The sequence below is a fragment of the Heteronotia binoei genome, chromosome 12 (assembly GCF_032191835.1).
Source record: "Heteronotia binoei isolate CCM8104 ecotype False Entrance Well chromosome 12, APGP_CSIRO_Hbin_v1, whole genome shotgun sequence".
Lineage (NCBI taxonomy): Eukaryota > Metazoa > Chordata > Lepidosauria > Squamata > Gekkonidae > Heteronotia > Heteronotia binoei.
The window spans coordinates 39,596,649-39,622,711 of record NC_083234.1 but is presented as its reverse complement, the minus strand read 5'-3'; the positions used below and the strand labels follow the sequence as shown (position 1 = coordinate 39,622,711).

The 26,063-nt window shown below is 43.4% G+C and overlaps 1 protein-coding gene across 1 annotated transcript in view; it reads right to left on the bottom strand.

Moving 5' to 3' along the window:
- The window catches only part of EBF2 (EBF transcription factor 2), a 323,444-nt gene that overhangs the window by 54,691 nt on the left and 242,690 nt on the right, over positions 1–26,063 (bottom strand). The window contains exon 7 of the mRNA XM_060251623.1: positions 24,998–25,079. Within this exon, the coding sequence (XP_060107606.1) occupies positions 24,998–25,079 (82 nt within the window). The remainder of the gene's footprint in view (positions 1–24,997; positions 25,080–26,063) is intronic.

The following is a 26,063-nucleotide window of genomic DNA, read 5'->3' as shown; positions in this document are numbered from 1 at the left end:
CTGATCTCCAAACTACAGAGACCAGTTCCCCCAGAAGAAACGGCAACTTTGGAAAGCAGACTTTATGGGATCACATCTCCACTGAGCTCTCTCCTCCCTAAACTCTGCCTTCTTGAGGAACCAGTCCCAAATCTCCAGGAATTTCCCACATGGGATTTGGCAACCATACCAGGCAGCCTCTATTTTCTCTATTGGAGAAACTGACCTACAGTTGTATCAGTTGCTATTTGTCAACAGAGCAAATAGCAGCTCTCTGGAACTCTTTCAGGTCCACTCTTGGCCCCATTCCTTCCTCAGGCATACCTCCCTAACTGCAAAGTCCTGTCTACACCACCCAGTACACAAGCTATGAACAAAAGGACCCATGATTTCCATTTTTGGAGGTACAGATCCTGCATTTGGAACCTACATATATCAGGGTATACCCTTTCAGGGTAAGCCCCTGTACAGGTGGGACCTCCGCAACTAAGAGCTGAGTTGTATGTACATTGGGACTATACGCTGAAGAGAAGTGTGAAATATCCTTCAGAGAGGAGAAAAGTTGCATTTAGCCATTTGTAAGGGTTGCCAGCTGATGGGGAAAAATAACTTGCCCCTCTAACAGCGGTTCAGTAGGATAATGTTATTCAAGGACAGGAAGTTTTTCATAGCATGTAGGTAAATAGCACCATCCTGTTAAAGGACAGGACATTTTCTCCAGGTCTGTTGTCAACCCTACATAAGATAATTTTGTAGCTGACAGTGGTGGCTGACCGGATCTTCTGGATTCAGAGCCACTGAATACCCATTGCCAGAGGACAATAACATGAGGGAGTTATTGGTCTTCCTGCTCTGCTTGTGGGTTTCCCAGGGACATCTGACTGGAAAAAGAATGCTAGTGACTCCTCCCCTGCATAAGAGCTACAATTGGCTTCTTTCAGGGAAAACACAGAAGTATCTGGGAAAATTTTTCCCCCCTGCAGGGTCAGTTATAATTTGAGGGAGGAGAGTGATGGTAGTAATTGGATTTGGGAAAACTGCAGAAGGGAGGCTTTACCACCCAAATACTATAGACCTGAACTGAAAAGCTGTATTTTTGGAGAAACTGCCATTTTGTGTCTAGTTCTACCTACTGAGCCATCATTTTGAGATTGGGAGCTCCCAAGGCTTTGGCAAAATGGAATGTGTATACCTCCTGATCCCAGAACCCCACAAATTAAAAAAAATCTTGGCCCTACTGAACACTCATGAATACTGGAAGCGGCCTTATGATGAACCAGAACATTGACATGACAATATAAGTTTTGTCAGTGACTCTTCAGGGTCTCAGGTCCTTCATACCATCTACAACCTGCTGGACTTGAACCTGGGAACTTCTGTATGCAAAGAAGATGCTCTTTTACTGAGCTACAGTCCCTATCCATGTAGTCTGGTTGATCACTCTGATACAATGGCTTTTCCAATGCAGCTATTGTAGAGACAAGTTAAAGACCTTGAAACATAACATTAAGGTGTTATAAAAAGTCCATTTTTTAATTTTTTTAAAAAAGGGTAACATGATGCCATGGGGAGTTTGAGTTGGATATGGGTCACAGCTTTGGGGGAGAAGTTTCTACTTCTTGTCCCATGCTGTTTCTTTGAAGAAAAGTGTCCTCCCACACTTAAGCTTGCCAGCCCTCAGGTCCCCAATGGGGGGATCCCCAGATTTTGCTGGCTCCTCCCCACTACCAGCCAGCCAGCAGGCTGGTGAGGGGAAACCCTGCTCTAACAGCTATGATGTGCTTTTAAACCTCAGCATGGTTAAAAGAACCTTGAAAACTGCTTGTGTTTTGGACTATATATGTGCCTTTAAATCTCAGCTGGAAGAAAGCTGCATGGACAGGGCAGGCAAGCAGAGCTACATGGCTCTTCTCGGTGAATGTGTGAACCATGAGAAAAAGGAAAAGAAGACAGTACAGTCCCTGTGTTTGTTTTGCATTGGTTTCATAAGTTGTGTGTATAGTAAAATGGAGTTAACTAGACACTGATTATGGAATGGAGGAAAACCCCACTCCCTAGGCTACTCTCCTTTTGTTTTCCTGTTAGTCTGAAGAAACTGGTTGAAAGATGGTTACATTCAACAACTCCTGTAAATAAATTGCCCCAGTGAGATCCCAAAAGTGTGTGCTTGCAAACTATTCTGGCTGCTTTGTGTGTGTGTTCATGTGTGTTCATTTTCATTTAGTGGAAGTGCAGCCAGCTGCTGGAGACAAGGAAATAAAGACTGTATTCAGGGGAACGGCACTGCTGTATTTTTATTTATTTATTTATTTCAGGGAATGGGAAAGTCTCCTGGTTCTATTCCCAAAGTCCCCAAGTATTTTCTGAGTTGGAACTGACAACCCTACCCACAGTGCTGCTGGCTACTAAAAAAGAATACAGTATGGGTACTTTTTTCCTCCACCATGGCTAATACTAGCCAGGAGGTGCATTTCTGTCAGGAAAATAGCATGGGGAGATCTGGGTGCCCCCTTGGCTGCCAGCCTTAGATCTGATCCCAGACTGCGCTTCCTGCTACACTTCAAAACCATAGGTATTTGATCCACTAATAGGTCGTGTACATATAAACACATATATATTATAAATCCATATACTGCATGTATGCAGTACATGTGTTAAGAATGTGCAGTGCATACAGTGACAGTGTGTATGAGATCTGGATGGAAAGTTTGTGAAAGCTTCTTAATGCAGAACCCTGGCATCCCAACTGAATTCGTGAACTAATATTATAGTCAATGATGGAGCCCAGATTAACCCCCCAAAATATCATGAACTGGATCACAAAAGCATACATTGCACAATGCATATTCAATGAACAGGCTCACGTACATATAGAATTATAACATTGGAAGGTGTTTTAGAGGTCATCTAGTCTAACCCCTGCTAAATCCAGTCAATACAAAGCTATAGCCTTCCTGACAGGTGTCTGTCTATCCTCTCTTTGAAGGCACATGAACATAATCATGCCTGTGCTCTCAACCAGCAATACTTCAGCAACCACTTGATAAATAAAATACTTAACAGTCGTAATATCCCACACACCCAGCAGGATCAAGATAAGCAGGGAAAGTATTCCTTTTGTAAATTAATATTTTATAAATTATTCCACCACCACCCACCTCCTATCAGGTGAATAGGGCAGATGGGGGAGTGGGACAAGAATAGTTGTTGGAAAACAATGCAAAAGTAGTCACAGGCAAAGCATCTGCAATAAAATTTTGAACAATTTTGAATGGCTGACAGAATGTGAACATTTCTTTTAATTGTTCAAGGGTGCTCTTCACAATTTGTGTTTTAGAGCACAGAAAACACTGCTACAGATTAGCAATAAAAGTAGCTCTGATGCAGTCCCCTCTTCCACCCCCGGCTTTGCAACAAGGAATTGGCCATGAAAAGAAAAATGATTTTTTTTAAAATCCTAGTTGCCCTGATCTACTCCACTGTAACGAACTATGACATCAAGAAGGCACAACGGCCATTTAATATCAAATTTAGCATTTATTTGCTGGCAACTTGTGGGAACTATAGTTAATAGTCATTCTGGGGCTATTAATTATGATAGGTGGGCTTCTAGATTTGCTTCAAGGTGTGGTTGTTAAAACAATTCCTGTTTGTGAGATTCAAAGGTGTTGGAAGGCTCACTACCGGACACAGAATATCAGACTAGGTAGACTTTGGTCTAGCCTGAATTCTGCTGAGTTTTAGACTTCAGGACCAAGCAGTATGGATGGGCATGACTTGCTAATGAGGATGCTGGAGCATGAGGCAGACCACTGTTTGTGATACAGTTTTGCAAGGACATTAGGCTTGATCCATCAAGGTGATTCTGTGTTTCATAGGGCTGGACTCTTGGTTTCTTTCATGGCAAAGCTTTCAACTGCTTGTTTAGTACACTATGATGAAAGGTCATTTAAAATTGTAGATATGAAATTGCCATTTAACCCAGGCTCCTTAAATCTCTAGCTGAATACAGACCACCACCACCTTTTCTTTATACCGAAGAGTTAAAAGTCCATGGCTTTTTCAAAAGGAAGCGGACATTCCACCATAGTCTCTAACTCCCAGGCCCTCCCCTTTCACCATCCAACTGCTTTCCCCCAGTGAGTATTTCCTGGGTCATGGAGGGTGACCCTTTCCATCTGGAATCAATCAGTCAACTCCTGACAACTTCCTGAAACACCTCACTCCATTTCCTGTTCTCTCCCCCCTCCTCCTTTTCCCCCTGGTTCGCTTCACTCTTCAAAACTGCAGGCCACAGCAGCTTAATGTTAGAGGGTCAGGCACAGTTAGACTCCAAAACACTACACAAGGAAACCTTTGACCTTCAGAAATCTTTACATCTTAGCTAAACAAATCAAGGTCAATATTTCTTACCATTACCTTGTTAACCATTTATGTGCGTTTTTCCCCCCTCCACCAATATTCTTCTGATGGCATATCCATCAATGGCACTTGTTCACCCAAGATCATAAAACATGACATGCTTTTGTTTTCTTTCAAGGTATTTTGGACTGGTGAAAGGCATTGGACTGACATCCCTGGAGATTCAGGTCTGTTAGTATAACTGTTGAATGGCTATCCCGTCGGCAAGTTTCTTTTACATAACTAGTCAATATGTAGAACTGAGGGGCTCCTAGAGAAAAAAATGCAAGCGATGAGGTAACATGATTTGTCCATTCACCTGATGGCCATCAGTGGAAAATATGAATACTTTAGATTTTTTTTTAGTGAAATAACTCGTGATCATTTCATAAGCAAGTTGAGGAGGTAGCTAGGAACATTTTCTATTTTCTGTATCTACATTATCTATATCTATTATCTATATCAAGTGCACCAACGGGCTCCCTTACTTGAACACATTTCACCATGCCACACCAATCCATGCCACTGTAACCTCAAGGCTAGGCTACTGTAATATGCTATATGTGGGCTGCCCCTGATGGTTATAGAATAGAAAGATCCTACTCTCTTCCATAAAAGATGCAAAATGGAATTATTTCAACATCCCTTTGGAAAAAGTTACAAAGAAATGATTCTGACTGGCAGCTGGTAGTGACATATGCTGCAGGATTTGCAGTGTTTAATCTGATGTATGTTAATTTATGTGTTTTAAGTTTTAACTATGTATGCATTTTTTTCAAGCTGCCTTGGGCATTGGGGAAAGGCTGGATATTTATTAAAATAAATAAATAAGCCAGCCTGAATCCAGGTTGACTATAATGTATTCTGGCTGCTCATGATGGTTGTCCAGAACCTTCCAGGGGAGCCTTGCAGGGAAGATAGTGGCCTATGTTCTGGCAGGGACAGGACACTGAAAGCACATCATACACTTTTGCCACAATCATTTGGGCTTTTGGGGGCACAATTCAAGGTGGAGAGTTTGACCCACACATTCCTTAATGGCTTTGACAGTTATTTATTAAATTAAGTTAAGGTCTGACACATCTCAGAAATGCTCCCTCATGTTCTTTCATGACTCTTAAGAACTGAGGGTACCTTCCCCTGCCTAGACTTTCATTGTATGAAATGATCACCAATGGCACACTGAAAGACATCCCTGGAGGTTCCCCTTCAACTGGAACTCCCTCCCCCTAGACACCCATTAATGTCTAACTCCACATCTCTTCTGCAAGTGCTGTGAAACTTCCTTTCCTGGGCTGCCTTTTAACAGCCGGGGGCTAATTTTGTCCAGTGTCATTAATATAATATTTAAATACCCTGTACAACATTTCTGAGTCCATAGGTAAACTGTTTGCCTATGGACCCAGAAATGATGTACAGAGTAAACACTCCCAGACTGATGGCTGTTTTTTGTTTTTTTAAAAAAATTAACGTATAAAGCATCTAAGGCAAAACTGCAGACTCTAAACCTTGTTCTGGAACTAAGGCCAAGATGAAGTTCGGGCATGTCCAGAAACCAGCAGTTCCCTAATACTATTAGATATAAGGGAATGTTTCTAAATTTGGATTATTGATTCTTTTCTTTTCTTTTTTTGTATTTTTGTATTGTGTGTTTGTGTGTGTCTGCACCTGGAAGTCATGATGATCTCTGGTGACTGACCTCTACTGGAAGTCTGGAGGATATTCAAGGAGGTGGCTGAAAAAGTCTGTCCCACCTCCCAACTGGGTATTTCACAGACAGTCTTCCATCCAAGTACTAACCACAGTTGACTCTGCTTGGCTTCTGAGATCTGATGCGATTGGGCTTGCCTGGGCTATCCAGGTCAGGGCATTAATTCTGATCACTACAATTAATTCATTCTTTATTAGTTCTCCTGTTTTCTTCTGGCTGCAGGTGAAGACTTTTTGTTTTGTTTGGCATATACCAGTAACTGTTATTGACTCCTTATTGTGTTGTAATGGGTATTTGTGTTTGAATGCTTTTACTGAATTGTTTATTTAAAATGCTGTTTTGATGTTTGCCATCTTGGGGACACTATTTGGGTGGAAAGGTGGCACCAAATGTTTTAAATAAATAAAATAATAAATATTCGTTCTGGAGCTACTGTTAATCATCCTAATTTTTTTGGAAAAGGGAAGATGAACTTTGAGCAAATAACTGAAATAATTCAGTCACTTATGATAAACAGATCTTGTCAGTAGTCTCTACAACTGCTAATTTCTACCACTAAAATACAGTTTGGTGGATCAGAGCTGAGGTTCCTTCTCACTGAAGTGGCGGATTGTATCACTTCAATCTAGGGTTGAATAACTGTTCCTTTATAATCTATTCAATCTAAGGTTGAATAACTGTTCCCTTATTTTAAAATTAAAAGGAAGAAAAATACTTTCTATTTTCTTGCTTTTAATTTTTTGTTTTAAGTTTTTGTCATCTATTTGAGTTATTTCATTATCGATTTTTTGTAGATACCAATGATACTGGAATTTCTGAGTCTAAACAGCAGGGATTATAAACTCAGTATCTTCCTTTAAAATATTTTCCTCAAAAGGAAAATTCTTACACGCATGCTCACCCACTGATAGCTGTAATGTCAAAGCGTTACTTATATGTGTGGCTGAGTTATCAACTATTGGAAATTACAAAAGTAGCTTTCAAATTCCCCTCAAATGCAGTGGTTCCACTCCAGAGAAACTGAGCTGAGGAACAGCTGTTGCCCAAATCCAATTGTATCATTGAAGTCAATGGGTTTAGAAGGTGTAACTCTACTTAGGATGGCACTGCAAGTGGCATCCATTATGCCTATGTGGACAAACCCTAACTAAAAATGGAATAATTTGTTTTGTAAAAATATATGTATGTTCCAGTTTTTCATATTCATTGCTCAAAGCAGGTAATGATGAAAAAGTATTGCAAATAAACAGCGATCACTTTGGGGGAGGGAACCCCAAACCTATCAGACTCCTTGTCACAGTTGATGAAAAGCTAGCAGAAATTATGGAGAGGATGATTCAGACAGGAGCTGCTGTGTGGAAGGAGGGAGATTCAGCCCTTCCCCCTGTACTCTTTTAGTAGGCTCAGAGCTGCTATTTGTTCCATTGGGGAAAATACACAGCTACAAACAGGCAGCCAATTTATTTACTCCAATGGGGCAAAATGCTGCTGGAGAGGAGCACTTGAAGTTGGGGAAGTGGAACAGAGAGGGAAGCATTTAATCCTTCCCCCATATGCACCTCCGATGCAAATCACTCTCCCCTTTTGTGTAGCTGCCATTCAGTTATTAAAAATGTACTACAGATCTGTTTACAGAACTTTGGTATTTCATCCAGTTTGAACCAAATTCCCAAAGTGTCAGACTAAAAATCGCACAAAATAAACCACAACCATCCTCAAGGAACAGAAGTGAATTCACAAAAGCTTTATCAAAATCACAGTGAAACAGACTTGGCGCTTAAAAGGCCAATAGAGAATGCACCAGACAACCTTTTCTGGAGAAAGAGTGTTCCAGAGAAGCAGCACCACAGAGGAAAGGATCTCTCTCTCTTGAGTTATTGCCCACCTCAATATCATTGGTGGGTAAAACCAGGGAAGAACCTTTGAAGAAGATTGTAATACCATAGAATTATAGCAGAGGACCATTGGGCCCTGCCCATATAGGGCTCTCTGGATCAAAAAGAACAACATTGAATTGTTCATGGGAACAAAACAGGAGCCAGCTACCGTTGCCAACCTCCTTCCAGATGAGGGCTGAAGTTCTCCTCAAATTCTAACTCATCTCCATGTTAAAGAAACCAGTTTCCCCAGAGGAAATATCAGTTTAGGAGGTGAAACTCTATGGCATGTCATCCCTGCTGAGCTCCCTACCTTTTGCCTTCCCAACTGCCACCCCTAAATCTCCAAGAATGGCAATCCTAGCAGCAAGTGTAGATTTCTTTTATTAATATATTTTCATTTTAAAAATAAATGATAACATAAAAGGAGTGCAGAAAAGGGTTATATAGGGATTATGGAACAAATGTTTATCAAAGGTTATAATACATACAAGATATATTAAGCAAAAAAGTAAAAAAAAATGCTTTTCCCTGACATCCCATCCATGAGAATTTTAAAGACATTTTTACAATAGTTTCACCATGAATACATATTCTATGTTACATATTTTATCAGTGCTATTTGAAGGAAAATCTACTATCTGTTCAAAATCCACTTGCTTATGGAGAGCAAGTTTGGTGTAGTGGTTAAGTGTGCAGATTCTTATCTGGGAGAACCAGGTTTGATTCCCCACTCCTCCACTTGCTCCTCCTAGCATGGCCTTGGGTCAGCCATAGCTCTGGCAGAGGTTGTCCTTGAAAGGGCAGCTGCTGTGAGAGCCCTCTCCAGCCCCACCCACCTCACAGGGTGTCTGTTGTGGGGGAGGAAGGTAAAGGAGATTGTGAGCCGCTCTGAGACTCTTCGGAGTGGAGGGCGGGATATAAATCCAATATCTTCTTATACATTTATATTCAGAATTTGCCCTCTTTTATCTGCATTATACTACACTTGTACACCTTACAATACATTTTTTATTTCATTTTATTTGATTTATATCCCGCCCTACCCCACCAAAGCGGGCTCAGTGTTTCCCATTATAAGTTTGTCTCCTGCTTCCTTAATTGATACTCCATCTCTCCTAAAATTTTAAGATGGATCTGTTTCTCAAATAAATTGTTAATTTCACCATACTGCATAATCAGCAAGTTTGTTTTCCCATTCTTCTAGGCTCAGATAGACATCAGATTTCCATTTTGCTGCATAAACAATTCTAGTTGCTATTACCACATAAGCAAGTATAGAGTTTTGCAGAACAGGGGATGTGTGAATGTTTCCCAGCTGTCAATTTATTGTCACATGGCTAACAGGAAAGAGCACAAAAAATAAAGAATCACAGGGCCAATGCATACAACACTGATCCAAAATTGTAAAGGAATTTGGGGATCTACTGATACTTCATTTCCACTTTTCATCCAAGAAGTTCATATGTCTCTCTTTGTCCATTTCATCTGCATCATCATGTGAGGTCGGTTAGGCTGAGTGACTGCCCAAGGTCACCCATTGAGCTTTGCAGCTCAGTGGGAATTTGAACCCAGCTCTCTGCAGTTGTAGCTCAACACTCTAATCACTGCACTATGTTGGCTTTCAAAACAGCAGGGATGGGGAATTCAAAATCATCCTTATGTATTACAGGAATAATAAGATCACTGTGGTGTGTTGCTGTCAACACCCTTACAGCTGAATTTCAGACCAGCTGCAGTCCAAATTTGTTGGTATTAAACAATGCACGCAAGGAAAGCCCCCTTGCTTGAAATGCCTTATCTGCTAGAAAAAGTGCCGTGCAACTGCAATACATGCGCCCAAATCCATGTGACCTATCCATTCCTGTGTGAAATGTTGAGAAAATTCCTGTTATGGTTCCAAGAGGAGGGGGGGGGGTAGAGATCCTTTATGGCACTAGACATCTGGAAACAATATGAAATTCCTGATGTACTTTCCCTTATAACTGTGCAGTTACACTAACATGTTTTTCTAGTTTTGCCAAAATTATTATGATGTGAAATTTTTATATTTATTATTGTTATTTTCAACATGGGTAGAAGAAAAACAATCTGTAGCAACTCTCCCTTCTGCTCTCGGTCAGGCAAATTTCCCAGAGATGCTAATGGAGAATTCTGCTGCAGAAGGAAGAGATGGGACAACTGATAAATCATCCTTGTGCATGCACAAAGTAGTTAATATGGTTTAGCTCATCTTTAACACACTCTAATCACCTTTGAGTTTACACATTAATGGAGGTGAAATTGTGGTCAAAAGAGTGCTTCACTTGAAAAGATTACTACATATTCCAGACCTATGAGAGATGGCAGTTAGGCCCTGTTCACACAGAACAAAGTGGGGTAGAAGGAGCTGTTCAACTTCAAGAGGAAGATCCTGGAGAATTATTTTTTGGAACATTCTTCTGGTTAAAAACTCCCTGCAAACAGCAAGTCAGCATAGCACACAAAAGAGGAGGTAGAACCTTTCTCCTTGCTAGGTTAATTTTTCCTGTTTCCATGGAGGTCTGTTTTGTGAACATTCAAAGTTCAGTTCATTGGCCACAATCTTAAACACACATGAAGCTGCCTCATTGTGAATCAGACTGTAGGTACATTAAGATTAGTACTGTCTACTTAGACTGGCAGCATCTGTCCAGGGTCTCAGGTCTTTCACATCTTGTACTGCCTGGTCCTTTTTAACTGGAGATGCCAGGGATTGAACCTGAAACTTCCTGCATGGCAAGTAGATGCACTTCCACTGAAATCCCCCATGATTCCCTCCCTAGGGGTTCCTAAGGGCTTCTCATGCTCCTCCTGCCTGTGTGAACGTCATTGTTCACTGGCAGCAAACCATTCAAAAACGCCAAACTATAACCATCCATCAAACTTCTATCTTGCTCTTCCTCTATTGAGGTAAGATCCACAGTGAAGAGGCATTCTTCTTTACCTGACACTGAGGATAGAATCCACTACCTCCTCCTATGAAGAATGCCTCCTCATATGAAGCCCTGAGAAAGGCTTCACTTTTCCAAAATGTGTTTGCAAACAGACTGGGGTCTGTTTTAGCAATTGTGAAAACACTTCATTTTCAAATTATTCAGAACGTTTAAAAGTGTTTAACACAGAATTGTCAATGCTTTCCAGCTCTTCACTGCCTGTTGAATGGCAAAAGCAAGTCGATTATGCCATCTCAAGTGATCTTGAGAAGAAACCTGTTATGTATGTGCACTCAAGGGAAGACTTTGGATGTTCCCACTGGGCTCATTGAAGCCAGGCAGACTGAGCTTGGGGACTTGGGAACAAAGGGCTGCAGGATTCAAACCCCTGCAGCCTTAGACCAATCACAAGCCCCCACTGGTTTGAATGACCCTGTTTGAATGACTCCTAGCACGGGAATCCAGAGATGTATATAAGTTGGGCCGGCAGGCCCCATCTCCAGTGTTGTACTGTAACCTTTTACTATGTGATTCCTATCAAAGAGCTTGTTATCACTTAGTCCTAGACTTTGCCATGCATAGAACCCACTATATTATAGTGGTGATGAAGGTGGGATCCAGATGAGCGAGGTCCAGGGCACCCTGGAACCACCAAGCACACCGAGCTCCAGTGCCGCCGTGCAACAGGCCCCTGCCGCCCAGCCCGATCCTCGCTGCTGCATCCGGATCGCAAAATTCCATTCCGGAGTTCGACATGGCACAGCCCGAGGCCTGGGAAGCCTGGGTCAAAACACTCAAGTACCACCTCGTGACACAGCGAATCAAGGATGATGAACCCGAAATCAAGAAGGCCATCCTGCTGAACAACTGCGGTATCGCCATGCTACAGCTAGTGGAGTGCCTGGTCGCGCCAGAGACGTTCGAGACGTCTTCCTTTGACAAGATCATTGAGGCGCTGACCAGCCATTTCGTCCTGAAGCCTACTCTCCTCACCCAGAAGTTACATTTCCTTGACAGCTTCCAGGAGCCGAACGAGACTGTAGCGACCTTCCTAGCCTGCCTGTGAGACTTGGGCAGGAAGGTGGAGTATAGGGTGGCCATAATGTCTGAAGGCCAGCCAGGGACACCTTTGGGGAGGGGAAGGTAGGGGTGCGTGCGCGATCCGTGCGCACGCCACTGGAAACAGGAAGTGACGTCACTTCCGGTGGCGTCACTTCCGGTGATGTCATGCCACCGCCGGAAACAGGAAGTGACATCACTTCCTGTGACATCATTTCCCCGCACCACCTGCCGGAAGCAGGAAGTGACATCACTTCCTGTGACATCATTTCCCCCAAATGACATCATTTCCCCCAAATGCCACTGCCGGAAACAGGAAGTGACTTCACAGCACTTCCTGTGACGTACCCAAAAATCCCCCAAATATCACCGCCGGAAACACCAAGATTATTCATAGAGAGGGAAAGGGGGAAATAAAGTTAAATAAAACTCTTTTTTTACTTTTTTCAAAGTGAGAAGACTAGAGAGAACGGGTTCCACGCTGAGAAGCCAGTCAGATTCCAGTGAGATTCCAGTGAGACTGTGCTGCATAATGCAGCCTATTTATTTTGTCCTGTTTGCTCTGTTGGCTCTATCTGCGCCACCTTCATCACTTTCGGGGTGTGGATCCCCCGGTGGGGTGGTCTCCCGACTCCCTCCGCCGGCTGTTTCTGATAGCCCTGCGACCCCTCTTTCATTTGATATGTGTCCCGTGCGGGTGCCACCCTCCCGCCGGGAGATGCCGCAAAATGAGCCCCCTTGAGGCTTATGGCGGCAGGGCTTGGGGGAAGCGAGCTAGACTGCTGTTCTTTTGAGGGGTTATAGAGTGTTTCGAGCCCGTCCCTGTGGCATCGGTCCCATCGTTGTGGGACTCAGGGGGCCGGCGCAGCGGCACGCCGAAGCAGCCTGTCACTAATAACACAGGTCGAGATGCAGGACAGGAACCCGGAAGTGACCGACAGGCTGCTTCAGCGTGCCGCTCCTCAAGGGGGCTCATTTTGCGGCATCTCCCGGCGGGAGACGAGGATGAGAACGCAACCACCTTGGCGCCTGCTCTAAGCGAAACAACCCTGAGCTGGAGGAAGTAGAAGAGCTCGCAGCTACACCTGTGCACTTCGACAAGCGGCTACCTGTTGTGCTTGTGTGCGACGCCTCGCCTTACGGGGTCAGTGCCATGTTGGCCCACAGACTGCCGGGTGGTTGCCAGGTTCTGGTAGCATATTATTCCAGGACATTACATTACAGAAACCAGAGTGAAACTACGCTCAGATAGACAAAGAGGGCCTAGCTATCATGGCTGGGGTAAAAAAAAATCCACAATTACTTGTACGGCCGGCCCTTTACGATCTTAACGGACCACAAGCCCCTGCTAAGCCTGTTCACCCCCAACCGACAAACGCCCCAAATGCTTTCACCGCGGGTGTTGAGGTGGTCCATTTTCCTGGCGGGTTATCAGTATGACCTTAAGTACCACCTAAGGAAAGCTTGCTGGTGCTCTGAGCCGCCTGCCGCTGCCCTCCATGGACCCAGACCTGGCCCTGGAGTTCCAGATCATGTCAATGGAAGCCCTCCCGGAGCTCCCAGCACATGCTGGGACAAAATAATTTTACTGTTTTAGAATTTTAATAGTTTTAATTAATTGTGATTTAAAATGTTCTTTTGTATTATGTATACTGAACTCTGTTGTTAGCCGCCCTGAGCCTGCTTAGGCGGGGAGGGCAGGATATAAATAAAAGGTATTATTATTATTATTATGCAAAGGACATTGCCCGCTGCTCTTTCAAAGACAAAACCCTCTCCTGAGTTCTGGACTGGGTGTGGAGGGGGTGGCCAGAAGGACGGGTGGGGTCAGAATTTTCGGCGTTTGTATCCCACCAGGACGAAGTGTCTGTGCATAAGGGGTGCCTGTTGTGGGGAAGTAGGGTGGTGGTGCCCCCGGTACTGCAGCAGTGAGTCCTAACAGTGCTGCACGAAACCCATCTGGGGATTGTACACATGAAAGCGCTGGCCCGCAGCTATGTGTGGTGGCCAGGAATTGATGACGCCATTGAATCCTGGGTGGCCCGATGTCAGTCATGCCAGGAGACACGTCCGGTGCCACCCCGCGCTCTGGCCCAACAGTGGGAGTCCACTCACAACCCCTGGTCCCGCCTGCACCTCGACTTCACGGGGCCCTTCCAGGGGCATATACTCTTCCTCATAGTGGGCTCCTACTTTAGATGGTTAGAAGTAGTGCCAGTAGCCTCCACCTCTTCTCGGGCAGCATTAGGGGCGCTCTGCAAGGTTTTTGCCACAAATGGCCTCTCAGACACATTGGTATCTGATAATGGGATGGCCTTCACCTCGTCCGAGTTTCAGGATTTCAGTGGCCGGAATGTAATAAAACACGTCGACCCCCTTCCACCCAGCCACAAATGGCCAAGCAGAAAGAATGGTGCGGGCTACGAAGGAAACACTCCACTGCATCATATATGGGGAATGGGAAGCATGCCTTGCCGAGTTCCTCCTGGCGCAACATACCACCCCCAGTACGGTCACTGGCTGCAGCCCAGCAGAGCTCCTCATGAGCTGACAACCCTCCTGGATCGCATGCACCCAGACCACATGCCCAACCTGCAAGAGGTGTCAGAGGCGGTCCAGGCCCCTCGGGGGTTCAACAAAGGGGACTTGGTGTTTGCCAAAAACTTTGGGGGTGAGCCAGCATGGATACCAGCATGAGTATCCCATGTACTAGGGGCTGTCATGTACAAAGCCATCTCAGAGAGGGATACATTGATCAATTATGTGCATGAGAGGCGGCCGGGGGGGGGGGGAGACGAGGACGAGAACGCAACCACCTCGGCGCCTGCTCTAAGCGAAACAACCCTGAGCTGGAGGAAGTAGAAGAGCTCGCAGCTACACCTGTGCCAGCTCCAGCGGAACAGACGGGACCACCCACAGCGCCAGAGACCTCGGAGGACCCAGTCCAGCCGGCAGAATTCCCCTCGGAACCAGGACCTCCGCCAGGAATGCCGGGCGCAGAAACTGCATCCCCATAACTCCAGTGCTCAGGCCGTCAACACAAAACACTGCAAACCCACGTACCTTAAAGACTATGTTCACTAGGGCTTGCGAACTAAGGGGGGAGGGATGTTATGTATGTGCACTCAAGAGAAGACTTTGGATGTTCCTGCTGGGCTCATTGGAGCCAGGCGGACTGAGCTTGGGAACAAAGGCCTGCAGGATTCAAACCCCTGTAGCCCTAGACCAATCACAAGCCCCCACCAGTTTGAATGACCCAATGATATGCTAGCGTGGGAATCCAGAGATGTATATAAATTGGGCCGGCAGGCCCCATCCCCAGTCTTGTGCTGTAACCTTTTACTATGTGATTCCTATCAAAGAGCTTGTTATCACTTACTCTGAGACTCTGCCATGCATAGAACCCACTATATTATAAAAACCCAAAGAGTCCTTTGCAGCATTTATTTCAGATAATCAAATCTGCAAGAGGAGCATGAGGCATTCTGATGCCTCTCCCACTGTTGTGAAACAAAACCACAGAGGAAGCCAAAAACATTAAGGCCAGGAGGGGGGGGAGAAGTCTGATTCAACAATCTGTCTCTGTGTGGAAGTTCCATTAGAATGTGCCCAAGCGGCTTAGAGGATCAGAACAAAATTAATTTAACAACTTGCAGGAAATGTCCTTTGCCCCCCACCCCTCTTCTCCCAAATTAGAACCAGGAAGGAAAAAGTAATGATTCAAGACATCTACAAAACTTTGCTCCCATACCCAAACTCCACATGTGCAATGACATACATTCATAGATCTGGATTCTGAAGATGCTCATCTCTCCACATGTACAAAGGAAGGCATATTCAAACAGGTAGGTATGTGGAAATGAATTAGTCAGTGCTATGACATGAAGGATATTTGCATACATATCAGAAATCTAGTAAGGAATTACTGGATTTGGAACACAGTTTATCACAGTGTTATTTCATTTGCCAACTACTTTGTAATGAGAACTTAAGAAAAACCCTGCTGGATCACGCCAACATCCTGTTTCATGCCCCATTGCCCTGGAGGGCCAACAAACAGGGCATAGAGGTCAAGGACTGATGTTACCACTGAACATGGAAGTTTCCTTTAAACACCATGGATAGTAGATACTGAAAAACCTCTCCTCCATGAATCTGCCTAACTTCCCTTAAAAGCTATCTGTGCTTGTGGCCAGTGAATTCCACAATTTAATTACTTGTTGAGTAAAGAAGTGTTCCTTTTGTCTGTATAGTTTTGTCTGTTGGTATCTAAAGAAGGGAGCTTTGACTCTCAAAAGTTTATACCCTGAAAGTCTTGTTGGTCTCTAAGGAGATGCTGGACTTGAATCCAGCTGTTCTTATCTGTGCTGAACCTATTGCCTATTACCTTTCTTGGGTGCTCCTGTATTCTAGTCTTTTGGGAGATGGAAAACAATTCTCTCTGCTCACTCTTTCTGCTCTGTGCATAATTTTATAAACCTCTATGATTCCCCCCTCAGTCAACATTTTCTAAGTGGAACAGTTCCAGATTCTTTAGCCTTTCCTCACAAGAAAAGTGCCCCAAACTTATGATCATTCTTTGCTTGCTCTCTTTTGCACTTTTTCCAGCTCTGCAATACATTTTTTGAGATACGCCAACTAGAACTGGTCTGTACACGAAATTAACTTCCAATGAGGCCACACCATAGATCTACACAGAGGTATTAAAAATACTAGCCATTTTATGTTCATTTCTATACCTAATAATCCGCTTCATGGAAATCATGGGGGAATTCCTAAACTATAGGCTGCAGAGCTCATCTTCCAGAAGCAGAGCTATATGCTGGTTTTGTTTTTTGCTTTTAAAAGGAATCACATTTTGTGCATGTGAAGAAACTGGACTGATAGGGCCCAGTCCTCACTTTCTACTACATGCTATGGGGCACAGGGGAGAACTCAGTATGAACATACGGTGGCTCAGTGGTAGAGCATCTGCTTGGGAAGCAGAAGGTCCCAGGTTCAATCCCTGGCATCTCCAAAAAAGGGTCCAGGCAAAGAAGTATGAAAAACCTCAACTTGAGACCCTGGAGAGCCACTGCCAGTCTGAGAAGACAATACTGACTTTGATTAACCAAGGGTCTGATTCAGTAGAAGGCAGCTTCATATGTTCATTTCATTGCCTTTATAATCATCTACATTTTAGTCAATTAGATTTGGACCTTACACTGATATATGTATCATACTGATGTACTGATGCATAAACAGTGGTGAAAAATGCATAGTTCATGGGAAAAATCAGTACAAGAAAAAAGGAAACAGTGCAAAATAATCACGTGTGTGATCTGAATAAAGGAGAAGTGAAATTGAAACAAATATTTTTGGTTGGCATGCAACACTTAAAAACTTCCCTCCTTAAACCAAAGTCGGGATGTCATTTGGAATCGCAGCCCTAATGGGTAGCCATCCTGCCCCCCACCAGCATGTCTTTTTTGGCTTCTTCCCAATTAACCATAAAACACACCTATTATTGCCTATCTCTTTCATTCTCCTTCCTCACAAGGCACAGAGGGATATTCTAAATACACAACACTCAGTTCTCTCCTTTATTGTTCCAGGTCTGATGTAATATGCTGCCAAAGCTATTAAATGAAGATGATCCTAGAGCAGAGAAAATTCTCAGTCAATGGGAATCTCATGTGTTAATGTGAAACATTTTAGCAGAGGTACATCATCTCTTTCTAGCAACTGAGGCTGTTCCTCATTGCACAGTGGTCATTGTAATTAAGTAGCACTGAATAACTGAGAAAAGTCTCATTAAGTCTGAGTATATCATATTTTCTGAAGCTGCCTCTATAGGCCAAACTAGATGTGATGTTGGCAGTTCTACTATTTTGTAAATTTAAAGTATTTCCTTATAGGCTACTTCTGTAAGACCAATGTAGATGGCATTGCTGCAGCGACAGACTAACATGGATATTAAATTTACACACATTGCTTAAAGTGTTGTTCACCCCTTTTGCTGCTGTTGGTGGGTATTTGTGAAAAACCAAAAGGCAGTTTTAAATTAGGCTATTACAGGTTTCTGAATTGATTGATGCCAGTAGAGGAAGGCTGATTTACAATCAACCCTGTCTGCACTTTACAAAACTTGCGTGATTTATGTCAGCTGAACTCTTGTAGTCTGCCTTAACGAAAACCAAATTGGTAAAATCATACAAGAGATGGGGACAACTTTCCCCCCATAACTGCTCTGGTTTCATTCAAAACTGCTTTTTTCCATGATGTTTGAGAAAAAATTGTAGTTATCATTCTCTCAATCAAAATAATGAAATTCAGTAGTAGAACTGATCTCATAGTTGAGATTTGTTTTCCTATAAAAATCACCCATGCCATAAATGGAAAAGTCAACAGGATTTGCTCTAATATATCCAACCAGGCTGATGTTGCATAGCCACATTCACTTGAGACCTTGCCTAAGGAAGGAATATTGGTCAACAGCTGTTAGCTGTTCTGGGTCACTTAGGTTCAAGAACCCCTTCTTAAGCAGAGGTCTTGTGATGGACAAGACAGGATTAATCCTACTCTCCAAGGAGGTGTTTAGTACCTTCCAGACTCACTCAACAAACTGTCCTAGTTCAATAGTCTTGAGTCACAAAAGTCAAACCTAGAAATGGTGGGCTTCATCCTTCTAAGCAACTTGTCCACTTAATTAGTCCTCACCAAAAGAAAGTTCTCCAAATAACAGGTCAAGACTATATTGAATTACCTGTGGAGCCCAAGTCATGGTAGATAGAATGGGTCAGTATCCTCAGCAGCCTGAGATAATTTTCCTCATAATGCAGGAAATCTCAGACAGATGGCGCTACACACTCACAATAATGGTGGGGCAGGTGGTGGCACCCATGTGGATGAAAGTCTTTGTGGAGGAAAATGTCATCAAGTTGCAGATGACTTCTGGTGATCTGGAAGAACTTTCAAGGCAAGTGATGTTCAGAGTTGATTTGCCATTATCTGCTTCTGTGTAGCAAACTTGGACTTCCTTGGTGGTCTCCCATCCAAGTACTAACCAAGGTTGATCTTATTAAGCTTCCAAAATCTGGTGGGATCAGGTTTGCCTGGACAATCTGGGTCAGGGAGAAAGATTTTATAGATTCCCAGAATGACACAGGATGTAGCAGCCATTAGAACCACTGACAGAGAGCAGTGAACCTAAGTATTAGTTAGCAAAGGGCCTATTGTCTTGAATAAAACAATGCTTTCTATGGAACAAAAAAAAAGACAAGACGCAGGATGACAAAATGCTTAGTTTTTATGCTTTCAAGTTAAAAGGGCCAGTTAACGGTAACCTGGCCAAAACTTCTACAAACCAGCACCACCAGCTGATAAACAAATATAGAAAGGTAAATTTATTCCATAATTAACTACCAAAGTTGAATATTAAGGACCATCCTGGCCAAAATGATCTTTAGTTGTGGAACTAATTGGAACCTCCTGCTCAATAGTAGGAAGACACGTACAACATAGACTTGCTTTTCAGTTTAGAACAGGGGTTTCCAACATGGAGCCTGTCAATATCTTTTCTGGTACCTGTCAAGTGTTTTTAGAAAGTCGGTGGGGCCAGATGGGCTTCTAGTTGGTCACTAGAGATCTGATTGGCTGTTTAGATTAAAAGCTATCCTGTTGAACAGAGATTATGACTGAAATGTACAAGAGTTAGTATCATAGTTATGCATAACTTTGCCCTCTGAGATTTTATGTTTACTTTGCTGCTATGGCAGCCATTTTATGCTTGGTGCTATCTTCTGTGACTGTCATTTTGTTGGCTGACCCACTACCTGTGAGAGAATCCCAAAGGTGCCCACAGACTCAAAAAGGTTGGAAAATCCTGGCTTAGAACCACAATGATGAACTAAAGGGGTCTGCTGACAGTTGAGGAAATCTTTGGTTTGAAATTTCCTCTGAATTTCCCAATTCCTCCTTGTTCCCTGAGGTATCTATGTCCTTAAGGTGAATTACTTAAATATCATACACAATTATATATGTGACCTAATTCAAACAGGGTTTTCCAACACATTCATATCCTGCCCTTCCTCTAAGAAGCTCAAGGTGGCATATATGGATCAGTTGATCCCATTTTATTCCACAACCCTATGGAGTAGGCTAGTTTGAGAAATTATGACTGGCCTGAGCAGTGTTCCCTCTAAGCTGAGATAGCGTGAGCTAGCTCACAATATTTTAGCCTCCAGCTCGCACATTTTTTTCTCAGCTCAGGAAAAATGACGCTAGATGAGCAAACTAATTTATGCAGTAGCTTACAACTTTAATGCCAGTAGCTCACAGAGATGAGCAAACTAATTTATGCAGTAGCTTACAACTTTAATGCCAGTAGCTCACAAAACTCCACAGCTTAGAGGGAGCACTGGGCCTAAGGTCATCCAGTGCACATTTTGGCTCAAGTACATATTTTGAACCCAGGTTTCTTTAGTCCAGATCTAACCACTACACCACACTAACCCTTGATATAATGTTTTAAAGTGCTCAAAAGTGTTCATTCACAGACAATGGGCTTTCCCACATTCTCGTTTTACTCCCTGGTAAGTCACTGTTTCTTTTTTTTGGGGGGGGGGGCATTTTCTGTTCTACATGCTTTGCTCCCTCTAGTAGTTGATTCAATATCACACAGGTTTATTTCCAGCATACCTCCCTGCAGATTTAAATTGCAGGGAGATATACTGGAATTGAACCTGTGTGCTATCAATTTGACCACTAGAAGGAGAAAAAACATGTGGAACAGACTTCTCCCCAAGAAACAGGAACTTAACCAATGAGTAAAATGAGATTGTCGAAGAGATTAAATTTTCAGCAGTGATTGCATCAATACAGAACTGGATTGGATGGTACAGAAAAGCAAAGACATTTCTTGGACTGCTGAGTCCTGGATCTCAGTGATATTGAAAATTGGTGCATAGATGGCACCACTTTGGTAAGGGTTCATTTTTTAAGCATAGCAGTAGGGTTGCCAGGTCTGTGTTGGAAAATACCTGGAGATTTTAAGAGTAGATCCAGGAGAGGGTGGGGTTTGGGGAAGGGAGGGGCCTCAGCGTGGTATAATGCCATAGAGTCCACACTTCAAAGCAGCCATTTTCTCCAGGTCTCTGATCTCTGTCAGCTGGAGATCAGTTGTAAAAATGGGAGATCTCCAGGCCCTGCCTGGAGGCTGGCAACCCTACCAAGGAAATGAGGCTAGGCTAGAACTCCTGATATCTACTATTCTAAGAGCTAAAGGCAGGATTATATATATATATATGCTCCCACCAGGCCGCCCCACCCCCAAGCCATTGGCAGTCTTCTCCCCATCCAAAAAAGGATGTACCTGGCCTTGTACAGTGTAGCAAAGGACATGCTGGGCCCTGCCCTGCAAGGCGAAGGACACAACTGCCCCTGCTCTGTACTACAATGCTGCCGAGGCAGGTGCTTTCTCCCTTCCTCCTTCCTTTGCGGGAAAGCACCAGGCTAGGGCAGGCTCTTCTAGGGCTGTTTTTCCTCCCAGTCAGCCCCCCAAAATAGCCAAGCAGTGATTGGAAAATGTATTATGAATGTGGAAACTTATAGAAGACTATGCCTATTAATGTGTCCAGATAAATTTCTCCTCACCAGTTCACTCCCTACTCATCTAGGTTAATGTGGAAAGGCTTTTTCACCAAAGAATGATTTCTAGAGAGCCTTTACCTTCTAGCACATCTTCTGTTGAAGACAAAAACATGACACTTAAGTATTTCTTCTTTCATGAGTAATGTCCACTAAGATAATTTTATTCTTATAAACCATATGAACATATGAACATGAACATATGAAGCTGCCTTATACTGAATCAGACCTTTGGTCCATCAAAGTCAGTATTGTCTTCTCAGACTGGCAGCGGCTCTCCAGGGTCTCAAGCTGAGGTTTTTCACACTTATTTGCCTGGACCCTTTTTTGGAGATGCCAGGGATTGAACCTGGGACCTTCTGCTTCCCAAGCAGGTGCTCTACCACTGACCCATCGTCCAGATTCTCAACATGTGCTCTTGGAACTTAGAAGAGATAAAAGGAAGTACTTCTTCACTCAAAAAGTAATTAACATGTGGAATCCACTGCCACAGGAAGTGGTGGTAGCTACAAGCATAAACAGGTTCAAGAGGGGATTGGATAAACATAGGGAGCAGAGGTCCATCAGTGGCTATTAGGGGAGGGGAAGTCTGGCTTTTCAGATCACCTGTATACATATGCTAATAGATTTAGCTAGAGACAATGTGGGGAGGCAAGCCCTCCCTCCCCCCAGCAGGGAACAGAGATTTGGAAGACTACAATGCTAGATAGTCTCCAGGAGTATTCTCCAGGAAGATGTTGCAAAAAACATTTTCTTGACCTGGCTGAACAAGTAGCAGGGCAGAAAAACAGATATGGTAAAATCTCCTTGAAAGAGGATGGTGCTTCCTTTTCCTTGAGTGCTGAGGACATTATCACATGCAGACGTCTCCTCTGGGAAGGCAGCCATCTTTTACCATGTGCTTGTCCAGAGAGCTACAGACAGCTGCAAGGTAAGGGAAACTCTGCAAAGGTCACTAACACCCTAAGCTTAAAGAGCCTATCCTATTTTAACACCTAAGAGGGACAGAGAATTTGTCTTTTTACCCATTTCTTTTGGTTTCCTTGCTCAGTTATTGCTATGCTAAAAGTATGCTTGCAAACATTTTCTTTTTAATAACTACATTGTAACTTTCAGTGCTCGGAGTGGTCCTCTGTACCACATAGACCTCCATCATCTTGGACACACTGTTTTAAAAGGGAGCATCAGGGAGGAAGACAGGCTATTGGCTATTCCTCCAGGAATGTGCAAAACAGTAAACTGTCCCCATGGTGCTTGTCACTGGGAGATAGAGGTAAGCCCTCAGAACTAAGAAGAGAAGCTGGGAGTTCTGATCCTCCCAGTGGGAAATCCCTACAACGATCAGGTGGTAGTGAAGACTACCCTAGAGAGAAAGAAAAGCCCCTTCAGGGGTAGGTTGGTTGGTGAAAAAGGTTGGTTAGTTGGTGAATAGGAAGGAGAGAAAAAACAAGAAACAAGGGCTTGTTTATTTGAGAGCTGGAGACAATGGAGAGGTAGGATTGAAACTGCTGCAGTCCAGTTGGCTGGGCTGCCATAGACTACATATAGGGGGACTAAGGTGAAGTTTGAATGCACCCACAGAGGTCTAGAGAGGGGTGGAGTGTCACTGTATATAACCAGACCTAGGTCTGGGGGTTTGCATACTTGTACATAGTTGAAATCACATGAGTAAAAGATGCTGATCACTACTCTGGGAGTCCTCATTCTTCCCACTGAACCCAGTGGCGATGAGGATGGGATCCTGCTGAGCGAGTCGAGCCTGTCCACAAGACCAGTGCACTGCACAGCTGCCACCTGCTGCTGCATCACATCATGCACCGCATCGAGGTACCATGGCTGCTACTCCAGGACTGCTCCCAGAATTCGACCCCACACACCCCGAGCTGCGGGAGTCATGGGTGGAAAGCCTGAAATATTATGTGGAGTTCCAGGGGATTGAGAGCACCACCAAGAAGAAGGCCGTGCTGCTCAGCTTCTGTGGGCTCTCCACCCTGGAGCTTGCCCAAGGCCTCATCGTGCCCAGCTAGCTGCAGGGCGTCTCTTTTGATCAGCTCATCATGGTGCTGATGAGGCATTTCGTGCTACAGCCTGCCCACCTGATCCACCACTTCAACCTATCTATAAGAAAATCCAGTTCCTCTTCTGTAGGAAATGATAAAGGCTTATTACACGTGTATGCATCTTTTGCAGGCAGCTATTGGCTTGTAACCATGCCATAATAAACAAAGCACACTGCTCCCCCTTGATAGTAGTATTACAATTGCCTCAAAGGGTTTCAAAACTATGTTTAGCAGAGGAAAAGATGGATACACACACGCAAAGCATGTGTGGCCTTTTTTGTTGGTTGGCTGGTTGGCTTAAAGGAAATAAAGCCACCAGCAAGGCCCTAGACTTCCAGAATTATTTTATCCTTTCTTGAAAGTCACTTTTCAGTATAGATTGGGTGTTCACATGTTGCAGAAGCTATCCTTTAATCAAATCAAAACCAACAAAAAGGAGGGGGAAGAAGCCCAGTTTTTTCAGCCCACTCCCTTAACAAAGCTATCCCACTGGAACAAAAGTTTCCCCTACTCCTCCTTACAATGTTCTGGTTACCAAACTTCTGAAGCAGGGCTATGGCAACAGCCCTCATAATGGTAAGGGAGAAATCGCCGTGAAAGTGTTATGGCCATACACAGCCTTAAACAATTACCGCGTGGAAAGGAGAAAGAAAGAGGGATGAGATTTAGTGCCTGTGTCTTTCCCAACCCCCTTCCCGCCTTCCCCCAGTGTTTCCAACTTGACACACTTCACCTCCCTCTGTGTTTTTATTAGCTGGTATTCTCAATACATCAGCGACAGCTATGATGAAACCAGTGGCAGATTTTGCTGCAAAGCAGCTGGGTCACTGTCCCATGGGCCTTGTTGCCTTTACCGTGCAAGATCTTAAAGTGACCATGCCTGGACCAGCTGCCGTTTTAAAAGATCCTGAAAGGGAGGTTCTGAAAGTGTTAAATATAGTAAGTGGAGGGCAGGGAAGGTGGGGGGGGGGGGGATGACTTGCATTCAGCACATAGAGCTACTTTGAAAAATTCAAAGACATCTAAGCACCACGAACACAGTCCCTGCTATGGGCAGCTGTACATGCAAGTGCCTTGCTTCAGGGTGTCAAATCAAATATACATTGCTGGTTGGCATGGTACATCACTTCTCCTCTTGGGGATTGGGACAGGAAAAGAGGAGAAAGCAAGGATTAAAGGCGACAAATGAAGAAAAACTTTAACAATATATGATGGGGTTTATCATTTACTGTCATCGCATTTATTACTCACAGTGTCGGTGATGAGCCACAGAATCGAGTGCCGAAAAAGACAGACAACTTACTTAACACAGAGTCCCATAACACTTACCTGAAACCGTCGCATGTCTCGAGGGTTCCCGGCTGTTTTCAAACAATTCTGATTGCACTTGAGGAAAAATTTTAAGAAGAATCTGTAGGGGGAAAAGAAAGAAACGTGTGTGACATCTCCCGCTTTAAAAATTAGCGTCTGCTATTATTTACTTGCTTTGTGTCGGTACAATTGTGCCCCGTGGCGGAATCCATCAGGGGATGTCAACAGACTGTTTAAAAGGATGCTGTCAATTAAAAAAGATTAAAATGACATTTCGGGCTGAATTTATTTGCCCTGTAAAGTAATACTTAATGTTATTAAAAGCCAGGGATCCTTGAAGCCTTTTAGCCCAAAGTCAAGGAAGAAAAAATACAACGGATTGATGCTCCCAAAGCATGGGAAAAACAAAGTCCAAAAAAATTGTTTGCTTTATTGGGATTAATTAAATTTGAAACAATAAATAAATAATAAAGGAGTAAGAGAGAGAGAGAAATACTTTTTTCCCCCTTTCAAGTAATCAAAAGTGCAGGTGCATGTTAACAATGAACACAAGTCTATATATTATATTTTTCACAGCTAGAACCTGTTTGGAAAAACCTGATTCTTTACCAAGGATCTTTGTTTGAACCTAACCAGGCACCAGTACCTTACTGGTAAAACCTCAGCAATGCTAGCTGAAGGCTTTGTTTACTCACAACAACCTGTCTTCCCATGATTTAAAAGCCAAAGGAGTTTCATTATTTTGCTTAAAGGTATAGTAGAAAAATGTAATTGCCATATGGTGCATTATTAGATATACCTTAGCACCTGCAGTGAAATGGCAGCTTGTGTAGCACACAATGCCTTAATGTTCATGTGCAATCAATGACAGGATGCATTCATTACTGACTTACAATAACACCATTATGTAATATTTATAATTTTATAGTTTTTATCATTATATTGTTTTATTGATTTAAAATATATTTCTTGGTTGTTGTTAGCTGCCCTGAGTCCATTCATGGAGAGGGCGGGATATAAATTTAAAGTAAATAAATAAATCCTAATCAGACTTACATTATTCTTAATTCATGGGTGAAACTAA